The 17,867-nt window shown below is 44.3% G+C and overlaps 1 protein-coding gene and 2 non-coding genes across 5 annotated transcripts; 1 reads left to right on the top strand and 2 right to left on the bottom strand.

The window, feature by feature from the left end:
- Positions 1 to 631: 631 nt before the first annotated feature.
- trnav-aac (transfer RNA valine (anticodon AAC)) lies at positions 632 to 703 on the top strand. Its single transcript has one exon. It is a non-coding gene; the product is annotated as a tRNA-Val (tRNA).
- Positions 704 to 772: 69 nt separating this feature from the next.
- On the bottom strand, positions 773 to 845 carry trnav-cac (transfer RNA valine (anticodon CAC)). Its single transcript has one exon. It is a non-coding gene; the product is annotated as a tRNA-Val (tRNA).
- A 6,190-nt stretch (positions 846 to 7,035) lies between these two features.
- On the bottom strand, positions 7,036 to 16,160 carry LOC133397984 (gastrula zinc finger protein XlCGF17.1-like). Of its 3 annotated transcripts, none has more exons than XM_061669495.1 (3): positions 15,894 to 16,160; positions 10,743 to 10,896; positions 7,036 to 9,974 (listed from the first exon to the last, which is right to left on the bottom strand). In XM_061669495.1, the coding sequence occupies exons 2-3, from the start codon at positions 10,864 to 10,866 to the stop codon at positions 8,932 to 8,934; spliced, it is 1,167 nt and encodes a 388-aa protein (XP_061525479.1). In that variant the 5' UTR covers positions 10,867 to 10,896; positions 15,894 to 16,160; the 3' UTR covers positions 7,036 to 8,931. The 3 variants fall into 3 exon arrangements, with proteins under 3 accessions (XP_061525479.1, XP_061525481.1, XP_061525482.1); XM_061669497.1 differs by lacking the exon at positions 15,894 to 16,160 and adding an exon at positions 11,475 to 11,792; XM_061669498.1 differs by lacking the exon at positions 15,894 to 16,160 and adding an exon at positions 11,475 to 11,494 and having other exon boundaries at positions 10,743 to 10,887.
- Positions 16,161 to 17,867: the final 1,707 nt, after the last annotated feature.

A 17,867-nucleotide genomic window follows, 5' to 3' on the forward strand; every position in this document is an offset into this window, starting at 1 on the left:
TTGCCAGCCAATCGCAGGGCACACACAAACAAACAACCATTCGCACTCACGGGCAATTTAGAGTCTCCAATTAATGCATGTTTTTGGGATGTGGGAGGAAACCGGAGTGCCCGGAGAAAACCCACGCAGGCACGGGGAGAACATGCAAACTCCACACAGGCGGGGCCGGGGATTGAACCCGGGTCCTCAGAACTGTGAGGCTGACGCTCTAACCAGTCGGCCACCGTGCCGCCAATTCGGACTTCAGTAATGCTTAAATAAACTCCATAATGACTTCCATCCATCCATCCATCCATTTTCAACACCGCTTATCCTGGTTAGGGTCGCGGGACACTGGAGCCTATCCCAGTTGACTTCGGGCGAAAGGCGGACTACACCCTGAACTGGTCGCCAGTCAGTCGCAGGGCACATACAGACAATAGACCATTCGCACTCACATTCACACCGTCACTGAGTGGGAACTGAACCCACGCTGCCTGCACCAAAGTCAGGCGAGTGTACCACAACACCATCAGTGACCTCCATAATGACTTATCATTTGTAAATATTCAATTCTGCTTGTGAGTTGGTTACTTGGTGGGCTGGTCTGTCAATAAATCCATGTCCGCTTTTGGGCACAACAGCCACCACACTTTCCGTAGTGTAGTGGTTATCACGTTCGCCTAACATGCGAAAGGCCCCGGTTCGAGACTGGGTGGAAACAGCTTTTCTTGCTTGTCAGGCAGCTGTTGTATGTTGTTTTTTTAGATAACAAACAAGAAACAAACAAGCTTGTTTCCACCCGGTTTTGAACCAGGGACCTTTTGCATGTGAGGCAAACATGATAACCACTACACTATGGAAATTGCTGGCTTGCTTTGTCTAAACGCCCCAACAGTAACTTTTGGGAGCTGCGAGCCTGCAACCCAATGGAAAAAAAATTGCATTTAACGTTTTGGACGGTAAATCGTGGAGTAATCAATCATTGATTCATTCATTCATATTCCGTCCCGCTTCTCCTCACGAGCCTTTGAAACGTCTGAGGCGCTCCCTTCAGGCCAGAGGGCAAGCGAAGAAATTCCAACAGCCACCGCGGTTTTGGCCACATCCTCCGAAAGCACAGGCCCATGTGTCTCTCTAACCCTTCCCAGCATCACCTCCAAGTGTCGCCAAAGCACCAACAGCTGCAGAAACGTGCGTACGCCAGCCATGAAGTTGCCGTGAGGCACCGCACCCTCATTTCACTCTTGATACATCTGAACTTTGCCGTGAAAAAGAACGTACACCACATTTTTGTGCAGACGTTTTCTGGATTTGAGCGTACGCCATGTTTCAGAAGGAAATCCACGCAAGTTTTTGTACATGAGGCCCCTGATGACTTGTTTGTCCTGGATGTGGAGATGGTAGTCGTGACTCTGTTTCTTTTGTCCTTGTTTCCTCTTTTTAGTTTTAGGATTTGTTTCTATATATTTTTAGATGATTGATTCCACCATGATTTAGGGTCCAAAACAGTGAAATGCACTTTTGTTTTGGTTTTTCCATCAGCTCACGTGGAACTTGCCGCCGGCTGGCAGCTCCCCTTAGCATGTGGTGGCCCAGTCCCCCTTGGGTCATAACTGTAGCAGCGGTTTCCATAGTGTCGTGGTTATCACGTTCGCCTTTCACGTGAAAGGTCCTCTGTTTGAAACTGGGTGGAAACAGCTTATCTTTCGAGCTGTTGTCTGTGGTTTGCCGGTCCGTTATACGTCTCAACAGACGCAAAAGTATGATTTTTCCGGAACGACTTCTCAAATGTTCCAAATGTCAGCGATTATAGACACAAGGGAGACAGAGTTGTCCAAAATGTGGAGGAGAAATGCTGTCATTTTGGAGGACAATTTGGGTGTAGATGCAACGTAAGAAAGACGAAATCAGTCCGGTTAAAGTGGTCAATAAAATCAGTGAAGAGGGTCTAAAATGAAAAGCAGAGTGAGAATATTGCCATGTCAACAGAAAATATGATTCTCTGTATGGCATACGTCATAAATTGTGTGGAAATTGCAGTAAAACAGAAAACAGAAAGGAAAGCATGATTTCTGTTTCAGACCCGACCGTGTCAAAATATCATCCGATTGGTGAACCGAAATGCAACAGGCTCGTATCAATCTCACTATGTCACCACACGCCAGGCTCACGTTGTCCGTCAACTTTTTCAGCCCCTGGATCCAAATTACACCAACCGCAGCCAGTCCGGGCAGCTGTTTCTGTAAAAACCCAAAAAAATTTAAAGACAATTTTGGTATATTTGATTTCTGCTTCAGTGTTATAAATAAATCTATTTTGTCTTGTGAAGGGCACCGCGTCACTTTCGACGAATAAAATTTAGGAGAAAGCGACGACAAACCTTTAATTTGTCTTGTAATCTGAAGTTTGCTACAGGAATTAGATGAGTTCTCGATAGCCAGAGGTCTTTTGTCGAACCCAAACACACAGAAATGATACAGGTAGTGAATTTTTATAGAAAATTTCATGAGCTCTATCTACAAGAAAACAAGGCAGGAAAAAGCAAACGAAGGACAAACATTGGTAGGAAGAGGCTGAGCTTGTGATGTGCGGGTGGAATGAGCGTGTATTGACAATGCATATAGCTGGGGGTTCCTGTTCTTGTTCATCTAAGCACAAATATGCACTAATCTGTACTTTCAGTAGCCCACAAAATGGAATTACTTTGCATGGAACAGAATTTACGCAGGCTGGTCGATTTCCTGGATGTCTGGTCTGCACGGGGAACAGGTGGATTTGGCGGAAAAGTAGGGGGGGGGGAAAGGAGAGCGGGAAAGAAAAATGTTCCCAGGCAGGGCGGCCTGAGCCCGTATGTCGCTATTCGCAAGACGTTCGGAGTGGACGTGCGCTGCCCGCTTCCTTCCCGACGGAGTTTCCTTGGGCACCCGAAAGGGTAGCTCGGAGCGCTGACAGGATGCCCTGCGGCGGGGAGGTGTCCTCGCCACCTCATGGTGCGAGGTGGGGCTTCCTGGCTAAGCCAGTCTTCGGCAAATTGGTCGAACGAGAGCCAGCAAACAGCGGGTTCCTCACCTTCTTGGTGATCAAGCCAGTGTCCCCCCAAAAAAGTATTTGTTGATGAGACACTTCAGGCTGGCTGGGGTTGAAAGTTAATTGACTTAGCGTCCGACTGAGAAACCGTTTGTCCGTATCGCAGCTTTGATGAGCAACTTGGGACTGATTGGTAATTCATTTAGCGTCCGTGTGCGAAGTTAAATCTCGCATCCCCGTGGCCGTCTGTCTCGGCGGGGGAGCGGAGACAGCGATGTAGCTCAGTCCGGGGTTTGGGGGTCAGTGCTTTCGGGCGAGAGCATGTCCATTACATTGGTGTCATTACATTTTGGCAACACACAACAACTACATGCAACGAGCTCGAGACGGTAACTCAATATAAAATTGCAGCTTGCGGTCACTTGCGGTAATCTTCTAAACTGCGTACTCCTTTCAGCTGGGAAGCAAAATGTAAATTTTTTGCGTGAAGGCTACCAAGTTCTTCTTTAACCTTTTGGTTTTCAACTTTCAGTTCTGCTATTTTTCAATGCAAAGATCATGGCAGTTAATGTCGGCATTGTTTTTTTTCATAAAAGTTCAAGGACAGTATCAGAATGTTTCCTTTAAACACTTTTAAAATGTCAAACATGAAATTAAATAATGACCTGGTACTGGGGGAATATTCACACAGTTTGACATGTCAAGAGGTGCTGAACCTGCATCGGCTCTCTTCTTCTGGGTCCCCCTCTGCTTATGTCTTTTGTATCTTGCATACTGCAGACTGTTTTTTGTTTAGCATTGTAATGACTTTGACCCAGTTGCCAAAACCTCCCGAACAACTTAAGCATTCTTACTTTTGCAATTAAACATTTACATTTTCAATGAAAGCTTCTTGACCCCTGCAATTCTCACCAGCACACTTGTGTTTCTTAGGACAGTGTCATGTGTGTGTGTTCCGGGTTTTGTCTTGCCCCCTGTTTCACACACACCTGCTCCTGTGAGCATCTTCACCACCTGTGCCTCGTTCACCCGAATTACCTATTGTATTTAACCTCGTGTCTCATTCCCTCTCATTGCCAGTTCGTTGTACCTTGTTTCCACGTCACAGACTCACAGTAAGACTTGACCCTGTTCCAATTATCGACCTTGCCTCTTTGCCTCATGTTTTTGGATACTGTTGCCTTTCTTGGATTGCCTGCCTGTGTACCGACCTATGCCCGTCTATTAAACCTCTCTTTTTGGAAACTGTCCATTTGTTTTGGAGTCGTGCATTTTTGGGTCCTATCCTCTGTTCCGTTCATGACAGAACGAACTGGCCATAACATGGACCCAGCAGACTCAGACCCGGTGCGCAAAGCCCTTCAAGCGCAGGGTCAACGCCTCTCGAAGCAGGATGAGCAGATTGCTGCCCTCCACCTTCATCTAGAGGGACTGTCAAGGCATCAGGACAATATGATGAGACAGGTGGCCTCGCAGTTTGAACTTCTTATGAAAATTATTCAAGAGAAGGAACCAGTTGGCACCACACCCAATACCGCCACGGTATTTCCATGTGAAGTAGTCACCATGCAGCCACCTGCCACCTACGCTACTGTCTGCCCACAGCTCTCTCGACCGGAGAGGTTCTCTGGAAATTCTGGGAACATTAAGCCGTTCATCACGCAGTGCGAACTCCACTTTGAGCTGCAGGCAGCTGCCTTCCCCACCGAGCGGGCAAAAATCGCTTTCGTCATTTCCCACCTGACTGGTCGTGTGGAGGTGTGGGCTACTGCTGAAAGGAGCCTGCAATTCCGGCGCGTGTCATTCATGGGCTTTTTTCGTAAAGACTATGGAGCAAATCTTTAAATTTTCCACTCCAGATCGTGAGGCAGCTCGCTCCCTTGTCACCTTACAACAAGGCAAGCGCAGGGTGTCAGATTACGCGATTGAGTTTCGCATTCTAGCAGGTGAGAGTCATTGGAATAATCGGGCGCTACTCGATGCCTTTTTTCCAAGGACTATCCCCCACCGTCAAGGATCATTTAGTCCCACTAGACCTGCCGACCGACTTGGACACTCTCATCGCTCTCGCCGTCAAAATCGACAAGAGGCTTTTGGATCGCGAGCTAGATGGAGATCGGCGGAGGGCTGCGTCACCGCGCACTTGGAAGACGAGCCTCGGTGACCAGCCAAACCAAGGCAGATCCCCTGGTTCCGGTCTCAACCCACTGGCTAGCGTCCCCACAGATGAACCCATGCAACTGGCCAGGTTCCGTCTCTCCCCTGAGGAACGTCAACGAGGGAAGGGCGGTGCTTCTACTGCGGTCAGTTGGGTCATTCCGTGAGCAACTGTCACGTCAAAGTTGCCGGTGCCGGTAGCAAGGGCACGGGAGAGGTGAGTCTGAGTTTCATTAAGGAAGACCCTACACGGCTTCTTCCTAAAGTGACACTATGCTCTCCTGATCAAGAAATTCATACACCTGTATTAATTGACTCTGGTTCTGACGCTAACTTACTTAACTCTCTCCTCGTTAGACGTATGCACCTTAGAACCTTTGAAATAAAACGCCACCGCAACACCTATGCTGCAGACGGCAGTTTTATGGGCAAGATCACTCACCGCACCCAAACACTCACATTGACATTTCCTGATTCTCACTCGGAACGCATTAGTTTTCATGTTTTTGACGCCATGAATCATGACCTTATCTTAGTTGAAATTACATTACCCCCACATTGACTGGTCCTCTGGGCAGGTTATGTCATGGGGCAGCAATTGCGCCCGGAAGTGTTTCAAGCCGCCATGTGATGTTCAGGGCTTTGTTTCTAAGGACAATCCACAGACCCCATCTGGGGATCCTGATTTATCTCAAGTGCCCACCTATTACCAGGATATTAAAGACGTTTTTTCCAAGTCCAAGGCCAAATCCCTTCCACCCCACAGACCTTATGACTGTGCTGTTGACTTGCTGCCTGGAACCACACCCCCATGAGGGAGGTTGTTCTCTCTTTCAGGGCCGGAACACAAGGCCATGAAGGAGTACGTGGAAGAATCGCTGGCAGCCGGGATCATTCGCCCATCTTCATCCCCTGCGGGGGCAGGATTTTTCTTTGTGGACAAGAAAGACGAGACCCTGCGACCCTGTATCAATTATCGGGGTCTCAACGAGATCACGGTAAAAAACAGGTACCCTCTTCCTCTCATCTCCACCGCCTTTGAGTTCCTGGAGGGAGCCAAGATTTTCACCAAACTGGACTTAAGAAATGCATATCGAGTCAGGATAAGGGAGGGGGATGAATGGAAAACAGCATTCAACACACCAACGGGACATTATGAATATTTGGTAATGCCTTTTGGGCTTACTAACGCTCCAGCTGTTTTCCAGAACCTTGTCAATGATGTCCTGCGTGACATGTTGAATGTTTATGTTTTTGTTTATTTGGATGACATTTTGATATTCTCCCCGGACGGGGAGACTCACATTATTCATGTCCGCTCTGTTTTGCAGCAGTTACTGCAGAATCAACTATATACATACAGTCGTGCATTTTTGGATAGGACCCATTTTTGGGTCCTATCCTCTGTTCCGTTCATGACAGACAGAATCTTTGGCCACAAACTGAACAGGCAAAAGTTTTCTCTCCAATTGTGTCTAGTCATGCATCGTTTGCTCTTACAAGCAAACGTTTTGCCACACTGAGAACATTTCCATCATTTGTTGTCAGTGTGACATGTTAGATAACCTTCTGACTGTTTATCATCATCTTCATCAGTATGAGGAGAGTGTGACGTCATGTCGCCACTATCTGATCATGGAGCTCAGAGGCCGCCTGCTTGTGATCCTCTGCAGTGCCCGCTTAGCAGTTTTTTCACTTACGCCTCATCTCTTGGGCCAGTTTTTTTTTTTTCTTTAAGTTGGGAGCATTTTGTTTTTGGAGGGTTTCCAATAGATAAAAACATTTCAATACTTTTTAATGGGGAAAATGGATTTGATGTACAAGTAAATTGAGTCACCCTCACTGTTTTAAGCAGTGTACTTTATTCAGGATCACATATACATGTTACAGTTTAGCACCAAAAGTCAGTTTGGACAAAATGCATACATGCTCAAGAAAATTAAACTGGCACTCATTTCCAATAAAATACATTTTGGAGCAATTGGAAAATGACTAATTCCCTTTCGAACACCCCTTTTTCATCAACAAAATTGAAAATTGAAAAGCACTGGCATAGCTGGTGTGGGAAAAGGAATGTACCATACGATGAAGTGGCAGTCATTGGTCATATTTGTATATCGCAGCTGTCAGGTGGAATCCCCTCACCTTCAAAATGACAACTTTTCAGGAAATTGCTTGTGTTTCCAAACACCGCCTTGTTCAAGCTGGTATTACGTTGTATATCTTACATTGCTGTCATATATCATTGCATCACATGAACAACAGCTAGTACCCCGAAATTATGTTCAATCACAAATTTAATGTGCTTAAAAAATAAATAAAAAATGCTAATTTATGGATTGGGATGGATGAGGACGCCATAATTAAAATGACAAACACGCCGGGCGAGCACCACATCCTTGCAAGCCTCATGCATGAACCCAAGAAACGTGGCTTCATGTCCCACAACTGTCAACAATCATCACCAAAATATATGCAGACATTTCTTCTCATGACAGCTTCAAATTATCATAAATAATAATATTATAATGATCAGCCCAATATTTGAGCTTTTATGGATCAGATATCATCAAATCAGATCACCCGCAGTTTCGGGACAGGAGACCTTCGTTATGGTCATCCGACATTATGACAGTCCACATCTGTCACACAATGCCATCTGCAGAAACAAATTTGTGATCTATACATATATTTGATCGATACATACATACAGTGGGTACGGAAAGTGTTCAGACCCCCTTAAATTTTTCACTCTGTTATATGGCTAAAATTGCCATTTGCTAAAACCACAATTTTTTCCCTCATTAATGTACACACAGCACCCCATATTGACAGAAAAAAAAATAATGGTTGAAATTTTTGCTGATTTATTTAAAAATAAAAAGTGAAATATCACACAACCATAAGTTTTCCGACCCTTTGCTGTGACACTCCGATATTGAACTCGGGTGCTGTCCATTTCTTCTGATCATCCTTCAAATGGTTCTACACCTTCATTGGAGTCCAGCTGTGTTTGATTATACTGATCGGACTTGATTAGGATAACCAGGTGTGACAAACTTGTTGCATCATTCCCAAAAAGACTCATGGCTGTATTAGCTCAAAAGGGCGCTTCTACTAAATACTGAGCAAAGGGTCAGAATACTTATGGCTGTGTGATATTTCAGTTATTCTTTTGAAATAAATCTGCAAAAATTTCAACAATTCCGCTTTTTTCTGCCAATATGGGGTGCTGTGTGTACAGTAAGGAGGAGAAAAAATTAACCGCAATGATTTTAGCAAATGGCTGCAATATAACTGAAACATTTAAAGGGGTCTGAATACTTTCAGTACCCACTGTATGTATTGAATCGGCCTCGTGCCAGAGATTTCCAACGCGACTGAAAATCTAATATTTTATCAGTAAATGATTCCACTGATGACCACTGGGCGGCTGCTGCCGTGCAAGGCGCTGCCAGGCTCACTGGGAGCAAATTAGGGTTCGGTGTCTTGCCCAAGGACACTTCGACATACGGACAGTCGGAGCCAGGGTTCGAACCGGCGACCCTTCGGTCACTGGACGACTCACTCTCCTGATCCACAGCCGCCCTCTTTCCCACCACCTTTAACTAGTCCCTTTTAAGTATTTTGGCAACAGTGTTCATTCTCAACACTCACGGGGCTTTTAGAAACTATATGGACAAGAAGAAGATGCATACAATAAAAGCTGTTACACAGAATACAAGCATGTAGATTTCTGTCAGTCACATAGTCATTACTTTTATATTAAACATTTACATTTGCATTAAAAGCTTCTTGATCACTGCTTGTCTCACCAGGACACTTGTGTGTCTTAACCCGAGCCTTACGAGAGAATCTTTGACCACAAACTGAGCAGGAAAAAGGTTTCTCACCAGTGTGTGTTCTTGTGTGACTTGTCAAATGTCCCTTTTCAGAGAATCGTTTACCACAAACTGAGCATGGAAAAGGTTTCTCACCAGTGTGGGCTCTTGTGTGTCTATTTAAGTTTTCCTTTAGGGAGAATCTTTGACCACAAACTGAGCAGGCAAAAGGCTTCTCACCAGTGTGTGTTCTTGTGTGTCTGTTTAAGCTTTCCTTTAGGGAGAATCTTTGACCACAAACTGAGCAGGCAAAAGGCTTCTCACCAGTGTGTGTTCTTGTGTGACTTGTCAAATGTCCCCTTTGAGAGAATCTTTGACCACAAACTGAGCATGCAAAATGTTTCTCACCAGTGTGTGTTCTTGTGTGTATAATTAAAGTTCCCTTTTCAGTGAATCTTTGACCACAAACTGAGCATGCAAAAGGTTTCTCACCAGTGTGTGTTCTTGTATGTATTTTTAAGTGTCCCTTCCGAGTGAACCTTTGACCACAAACTGAGCAGGCAAATGGCTTCTCTCCAGTGTGTATTTTCATGTGTTGTTTGAAATTGCTCTTAGAAGCAAAGGTTTTCCGACATTTAGAACATTTCCAGCATTTACTGGTAGTGTGACATGTCATATCACCTTCCAACTGTTCATCAACATCATCATCACCGTCTGTTTGTGATCCTCCACAGTGGTCTCCATCTCTTGAGCTGTTGCTGTTTGGTGGCTCCGCCCCTCGTCTCTCCTCACTTCGACCTTCATCGTCACTCTTCAAAGGGACACCAGTCGATGGAACCTTGATGATTTCCTCCTGCTCTTCCTCTTTAATGTGAAGGAACTCTTCCTCCTCCTCTTTGATGTGTTGAACCTCTTCATCCTCCTCTTCCTCTTTGATGTGAGGGGACACTGACTGCTGCCGCTCAGGATGAAGATTTTCACTGACGTCTGCAAGACAAAAGAAGACAAACACAAATGGGTAAAACCTTGGTCCTCGATCCTGTTTACACGTTAGCGCCTTCAACCAGAAAGCCTAATGGGACTAATAGGGTGACACAAAATAGTAGAACAATGGGACGCAGCAAAGTTGGGCGACCCTTCAATGTGGATGCACCGTTTTTTTTTTTTTTTACACATCATCCTTAGAAGTTGAAAAAAGTAATGCTATTTGTGACAAAGGAAGAGAAATCACAGGTTTCAAATTTAAAGAGTAGTAAATTGTTGACAGTAAAAAAAAAAAAAAGTACAGACACCTAAAAATGTACTTAGGTACAGTAAAGAATAATGTGTACAGTAATAAAACTGCGATAGATGAAACGCGATATAGCGGAGGGTTTACTGTACTTGGTTACTTCCTACGATTGAAGAGTGATTTGACTTGGCATGAACTAATGTTTACTCAACTAGACTACAAGACACAAAAAGGGCAAAAATCTTGCTGGCAATTTTCCAAACACGTCGTGTAGGTTGTGTAACACTGTTACAAATTTGATCACACAACAATGGCCACAAGCCTTTCAGATCTTCTGAAATTTGGCCTCCAACCCTCAATCCACATCATCATGAGGGGATGTCATCAGACTACACCTTATTGGATATTATAAAAAAATATATAAAATTACATCTAACGTCAGACAGTGCTCATCAGAAAAACCCAGGAATAATATGAAAATTAGAATGTATTTCATAAAACAAGTGAGAGAGAAGTGAACCCACCTGCTCTGTATAGCACAATTCGAGGCTGCAGATTGAACACAGCGTCCAGTAGTTGACGTTGTGGCTCCTTCTCCTCTTTTGGGCTACAAAGTTCCTCCTCGTACTCTGCTGTCCTTGCACACATTTTCACACGACGATCGCAACACTTTCCGATCTATGTTGGAGGGATGAGAAAAGCAAGTGCAAATTAGATGTGAAACAATGACATCAAGATTACGATTTGGACACTGTGGGTTAAACACTACGTTAGTTAAAATGGCAAAGCACCAAAGTCAACAAGAGGAAACAGGAGAACGGAATGATGTATTGGAAGAAATATGAGACAGAAAGAAAACAGCTCATTTGTGACCTCGGGAAAGGAAATTTGTGTTTGAACATTGTTGAGATTCTACAAATGGATTCACAAAATAGGTGTTACAGGATGTTATTTCAGTACCTCAGACAAACAAAGCTGATCATCTAGTTGTTGTTTTTATCTCATTTCATTGTTAGTATGAATATTCTGGTCCACGTCCTAACTCGTAGGTGACGGAAAGAAGAACACTTTACGCTCAGGCTTTTTCTCTGCTTAGCGAAATGTTGATCCCAAATGTGTCTCTTTGTTAGCATGCTAAACTAAGCTAAGCTAAACGAAGCAAGGCCGAATGGCTTCAACGTGCACGAGACGACTCCAACCGGACACGAAGATTGCACGAATGATTTTTTAGTCCTGTGAGGTATTGATGGACTTACCGTGACGAGGATTCAGCACGTTCGGTGCAAATTCAGAAAAATGTTGTGCAGCACGTGGAATCGCGTGCGGTCCCCGAAAAAAGACTGCGGTCAAGCCAGCCTCCACTCGTAAAGTAGCAGGCAACCCAGCCGCCCCTAATTTTGTTCATACTCGGCATTACGGTAATAGGTCGCCAACTCGCGGCGAAGCCACCTTCAAAATAAAAGCTTACCAATAATACGGACGTCAGTTAAGGAATGCAACCAGCAAAGTTAATTTGTATCTTGAAATAGATTACGTACATCCATACATTAAAAAAAAAATACTTTATTTGATATCTTGGGAAAAATAAATGGTCATGGAGCGCACTTATATTGCGCTTTATCTACATCATCACAGCGCCCAAAGCACTTTACAAAGTCTCACATTCACACACACATTCAGAAACCAATGGGCGACTGCTGCCATGCGAGGCGCTGCCAGGCCCACTGGGAGCCAATTAGGGTTCAGTGTCTTGCCCAAGGACACTTCCACATGCGGACAGTCGTAGCAGGGATTCGAACCTGTTCTACCTACTGAGCCAAAGCCACCCAAACATAATCCCATTGGTATCGCAAGACAAGTCCAGATCTGTGTGACAAACCACCAAGGACTCAACGAAGAGGTTTGATGAAGATATGATATTTTATATAAAAATTTCTCAAAACTGCATATTTTGCTGTCATTACCCCTGACTGAAAAAATCTGTTAAATCTTTTTAATGAGATATCGCAACGCTGGTCTAGTTTCACTATCACGACCACTTCTTCTTTTCCTTTCGGCTTGTCCCGTTAGGGGTCGCCACAGCGCGTCATCCTTTTCCATGTAAGCCTATCTCCTGCATCCTCCTCTCGAACACCAACTGCCATCATGTCTTCCCTCACGACATCCATCAACCTTCTCTTTGGTCTTCCTCTAGCTCTCTTGCCTGGCAGCTCCATCCTCATCATCCTTCTACCAATATACTCACTATTTCCCCTCTGGACGTGTCTAAACCATCGAAGTCTGCTCTCTCTAACTTTGTCTCCAAAACATCGAACCTTGGCTGCCCCTCTGATGAGCTCTTTTCTAATTTTATCCAACCTGGTCACTCCAAGAGCGAACCTCAACATCTTCATTTACGCCACCTCCAGCTCTGCTTCCTGTTGTCTCTTCTGTGCCACTGTCTCTAATCCATACATCATGGCTGGCCTCACCACTGTTTTATAAACTTTGCCCTTCATCCTAGCAGAGACTCTTCTGTCACATAACACACCTGACACCTTCCTCCACCCGTTCCAACCTGCTTGTACCAGTTTCTTCACTTCCTGACCACACTCACCATTGCTCTGGACGGTTGACCCCAAGTATTTAAAGTCCTCCACCCTTGCTATCTCTTCTCCCTGAAGCCTCATTCTTCCCCCACCACCCCTCTCATTCATTCGGCAAATCTTCATTCCTCTTCTTTCCAGTGCATGCCTCCATCTTTCTAACTGTTCCTCCAGCGACTCCCTGCTTTCACTGCAGATCACAATGTCATCTGCAAACATCACGGTCCACGGGGATTCCAGTCTAACCTCATCTGTCAGCCTATCCATCACCACTGCAAAAAGGAAGGGGCTCAGGGATGATCCCTGATGCAGTCCCACGTCCACCTTAAATTCTTCTGTCACACCTACAGCACACCTCACCGCTGTTCTGCTGCCCTCGTACATGTCCTGTATTATTCTAACATACTTCTCTGCCACTCCAGACTTCTGCATGCAGTACCACAGTTCCTCTCTGGGTACTCTGTCTTTCTCCAGATCTACAAAGACACAATGTAGCTCCTTCTGACCTTCTCTGTATTTTTCCATCAACATCCTCAAGGCAAATAATGCATCTGTAGTACTCTTTCTAGGCATGAAACCATACTGTTGCTCGCAAATACTCACTTCTGTCCTGAGTCTAGCCTCCACGACTCTTTCCCATAACTTCATTGTGTGGCTCATCAACTTTATTCCTCTATAGTTGCCACAGCTCTGCGCATCACCTTTGTTCTAAAAATGGGAACCAGTACACTTTTCCTCCATTCCTCAGGCATCTTCTCATGCACTAGAATTCTATTGAACACCCTGATCAAAAATTCCACAGCCACCTCTCCTAGATGCTTCCATACCGCCACAGGAATGTCATCAGGGCCAACAGCCTTTCTATTTTTCATCCTCTTTAATGCCTTTCTAACTTCCCCCTTACTAATCATTGCCACTTCCTGGTCCACCACACTTGCCTCTTCTACTCTCATTTTCCTCATTCATCAACTCCTCCAAGTATTCTTTCCATCTAGCAAGCACATCAATGTATTCCTTTCGCCTCTCCTCGGTCCTCTCAGTGTCCCACTTCGTTTTAGCTAACCTTTTTCCTTGTATGATTTCCTGTACTGTGAGGTTCCACCAACCAAGTCTCCTTCTCTCCTTTCCTGCCAGAAGATACACCAAGTACTCTCCTGCCTGCTTCTCTGATCACCTTGGCTGCAGTGGTCCAGTCTTCTGGAAGCTCCATCCGTCCACCGAGAGCCTGTATCACCTCTTCCCGAAAAACTGCACAACACCCGTCCTGTCTCAGCTTCCACCACCTGGTTCTCTTCTCTGCCTTTGTCTTCCTAATTTTCCTCCCCACAACCAGTCATCTTCCACACCACCATCCTATGCTGTCTAGCCACACTCTCCCCTACCACTACCTTACAGTTGGTAATCTCCTTCAGATTACATCGTCTGCACAACATGTAATCCACCTGTGTGCTTCTAGCTCCGCTCTTGTAGGTCACCCTATGTTCGTGCCTCTTCTGGAAAAAAGTGTTCACTACAGCCATTTGCATCCTTGTTGCAAAGTCTACCACCATCTGTCCCTCCAAGTTCCTTTCCTGGATGCCATACTTACCCATCACTTCTTCATCACCCCTATTACCTTCACCAACATGTCCATTCAATCTGCACCAATTACGACTCTCTCTCTGTCTGGGATGCTCAGAACTACATCATCTAGCTCCTTCCAGAATTTCTCTTTCACCTCTAGGCCACATCCTACCTGTGGGGCATAGCCACTAATCACATGACACATAACACCCTCAATTTCAAGTTTCAGCCTCATCACTCGATCTGATACTCTTTTCACCTCCAAGACATTCTTAGCCAACTCTTCTTTTAAAATATTTCTCTTCCCATCTACACCATGGTAAAATAATTTTAACCCTGCCCCTAAACTTCTAGCCTTACTGCCTTTCCACCTGGTCTCCTGGACACACAATATATCAACCTTTCTCCTAATCATCATGTCAACCAACTCCCGAGATTTTCCTGTCATAGTCCCAACATTCAAAGTCCCCACATTCAGTTCTAGGCTCTGTGTTTTCCTCTTCTCTTTCTACCGAAGAACCCGCTTTCCACCTCCTCTTCTTCTTTGACTTCGACCCACAGTAGCTGAATTTCCAACAGCGCCACGCAAGTTGACGGCGCCGGTGGCGGACGTTGTTAACCCGGGCCACGACCGATCCGGTATGGAATTCTTTGGATGAACGCTCATATTTGTTTGGCAAGGTTTTAAGCCAGATGCCCTTCCTGACGTAATATGGTCCACCTATCTATCTACACACAGCTCGTGACCATAGGTGAGGGTAGGAACGTAGATCGACCGGTAAATTGAGAGCCTCGCCTGAGCTGCTTCTTTACCACAACGGATCGATACAAAGTCTGCATCACGGCAGACGCTGCACCGATCCGCCTGTCGAGCTCCCGTTCCATTCGTCCCACACTCGTGCACAAGACTCCAAGATACTTGAACTCCTCCACTTGGGGCAGGATCTCATCCCCGACCTGGAGAGGGCACGCCACCCTTTATCGACTGAAGACCATGGTCTCAGATTTGGAGGTGCTGATTCTCATCCCGGTCGCTTCACACTCGGCTGCGAACTGCTCCAGTGAGAGTTGGAGGTCACGGCTTGATGAAGCCAACAGAACCACATCATCCGCAAAAAGCAGAGATGCAATACTGAGGCCACCAAACCGGACCCCCCATACGCCTCGGCTGCGCCTACTTGACTAACCTACTAACAGTAGGTTAGTCAAAACGGCAAAGCACCAAAGTCAACAAAATGAAACATGAAAACGTAATTATGTATTGTCACAGATAACAGAGATTAAGAAGACAGCTAATTTTTTACTTCAGGAGAAACAATTTGTGATGAAACATGACAGACATTATTCAACAAAAGGATCCAGATGGAGATAATAATAACAAATAACGATTCAGAAAATAATTGTGAGAGGATATTATTTTAGTATCTCAGACAAAGCTTACAGAATGTAGTAGTTGGTGTGTGTGTGTTATTTTCACTCAATTTAAGCATTAGACACTAGTAGGTGGTGTAAAGAAGAACACTTTACCTGACGCTTGATCTCTGCTTAGCGAAGTGTTGCTCACAAACGCGTTTCTTTGTTAGCAAGCTAAGCTAAGATAAGCTAAGATAAGCTAAGCTAGGCCGAGAAGCTTCCACGTGCACGAGACGACTCCAACCGGACACGAAGATTGCACGAATGATGTTTTAGTCCACTAAAGTTGCGATCAGGGGCGTCAAGCGTCGACGATTCACAACATTCGGTCCAAATTCAGGAAGATTTGCTGAAGCACGATCGTCCCTCCTCCCGCATGGCGAGAAGGGAAAGGAGATGAATTACCCATGATCCTTTACGGCAGGCCACCGGTTTGAGCCAAATGAAGTCAAACCAGCCGCCCCTAATTTTGTTCGTACTCGGCATTACGGTAATAAACCGCCAACGAGCGGCAGCTTCAAAATAAAATCGTCCGACAGGGACGTCAATGCTTCGGATTTAAAATAATTATATTTTATATATATATATATATATATATATATAAAACTTGAGAAAGTAAACTATGCCAGGACTACAACCAGCAAGGTTCATTCTAATCTTGAGATACATTAAAAATTCAAGTTTATTTAAAATCTGCCTGCATGACTGCAAGTATATCTTTTTTTTATAAATATATTTTTTTTAAATGATTCTATTATTATAGCAAGACAAGTCCAGATGTGTGGGACAATTAGAGCAACCGAGGACTCCACTGAATGAGGTTTGATAAAGATCTGATATTGTATTTCCAAATAAAAGTCCGCTGAAATCTGCATATTTCACTGTCATTACCCCTGATTTAAAAAAAAAAAAAAATATTGAAAAAAATATATTCAGTATCGCACCACCAGATGCCCCCCCCCCCAAAAAAAAACCTTAAATAGGTTACTTTGCAAATGCCGAGCCATACCATCATTGAAACTTGCCCTTTATTAATGTACACGTTTCCACTTCACATTTTATTGTTGTTGTTGACCTGGCTGTTTTTTATTTATTATTATTTCAAATGAATCTTAACTCATCTGGCTCCCCAAATGACCTCGGGGGCTTTTCCACCAACCAGCCCAGGAACTTTGAGTTCCCGGTAGTAAAAGGTTCCTGTGGCCCATGTGGTTTGTGTTTCCATCGCACTTATGAGTTCAGGGGAGCTGAAGCAAATGAGGCTGATGTTGATCATCACTGACACAAACTGGATCAATACAAAAATGCTGTTATTTCAAGCTTTCAAGTTAGGCTTATTTTATATCTTCATCTAAGTTTCAAATATTTTTGATACCTTAAAAAGCTAACCCTTTATTTATCCAGGTGAGGCAACTAAGAACTGATTCCCATTTGCAAAGCCAACCTGCCTGCATAGTCTTTGAGGCAGGGTGTTTTATTTCATATAGGTACCACTGTATAAATTAGCATAGATTTATTCTAATTTATTGAGATGATAGAATATTCATCTTCCGTACACAAATAGGCACAGGGAGAACATGCAAACTCCACACAGGCGAGGCCGGATTTGAATTTTCAAAGTTTTCATGTGAAAAGAATTGCCCAGGTCCGCTCGAACCCGAACCCGAGGATTCAGATATTGATGTTTGGAGAATTGGTATCGATAATTATCCCAATAAAAGGGCAATGAACATTGTTTCGATGTGGGAAACACCTGAACTGGACTCCAGGTCATTGTGATTGAGACATTGAATGCAAGTCGGCCTAAGCTAATAAGTGTCAATCAAAGCCTGCACAGCTATCAGCAGCAATGAAATTGACTGCGTTCATTTTGCCTCATCAATCGTATTTGCAATATTTTTCAATCAGTGTTGTACATCATCCTTTAAACTTCAGTTGTTCAATGAAATTATCTTGGAAGGAAGTGGGAACATCTCTTCTGGTTATGGTGATTGGCCAATGCTTTCATTCAACTTCAATTTTTGTGTTGGAAGAGTTAATTTTGTAACGATCTTTGTATATATGGACAAACAAATGTTATGTTTACTT

Source organism: Phycodurus eques, chromosome 23 (genome assembly GCF_024500275.1).
Source record: "Phycodurus eques isolate BA_2022a chromosome 23, UOR_Pequ_1.1, whole genome shotgun sequence".
In the NCBI taxonomy this organism is placed as follows: Eukaryota; Metazoa; Chordata; class Actinopteri; order Syngnathiformes; family Syngnathidae; genus Phycodurus; species Phycodurus eques.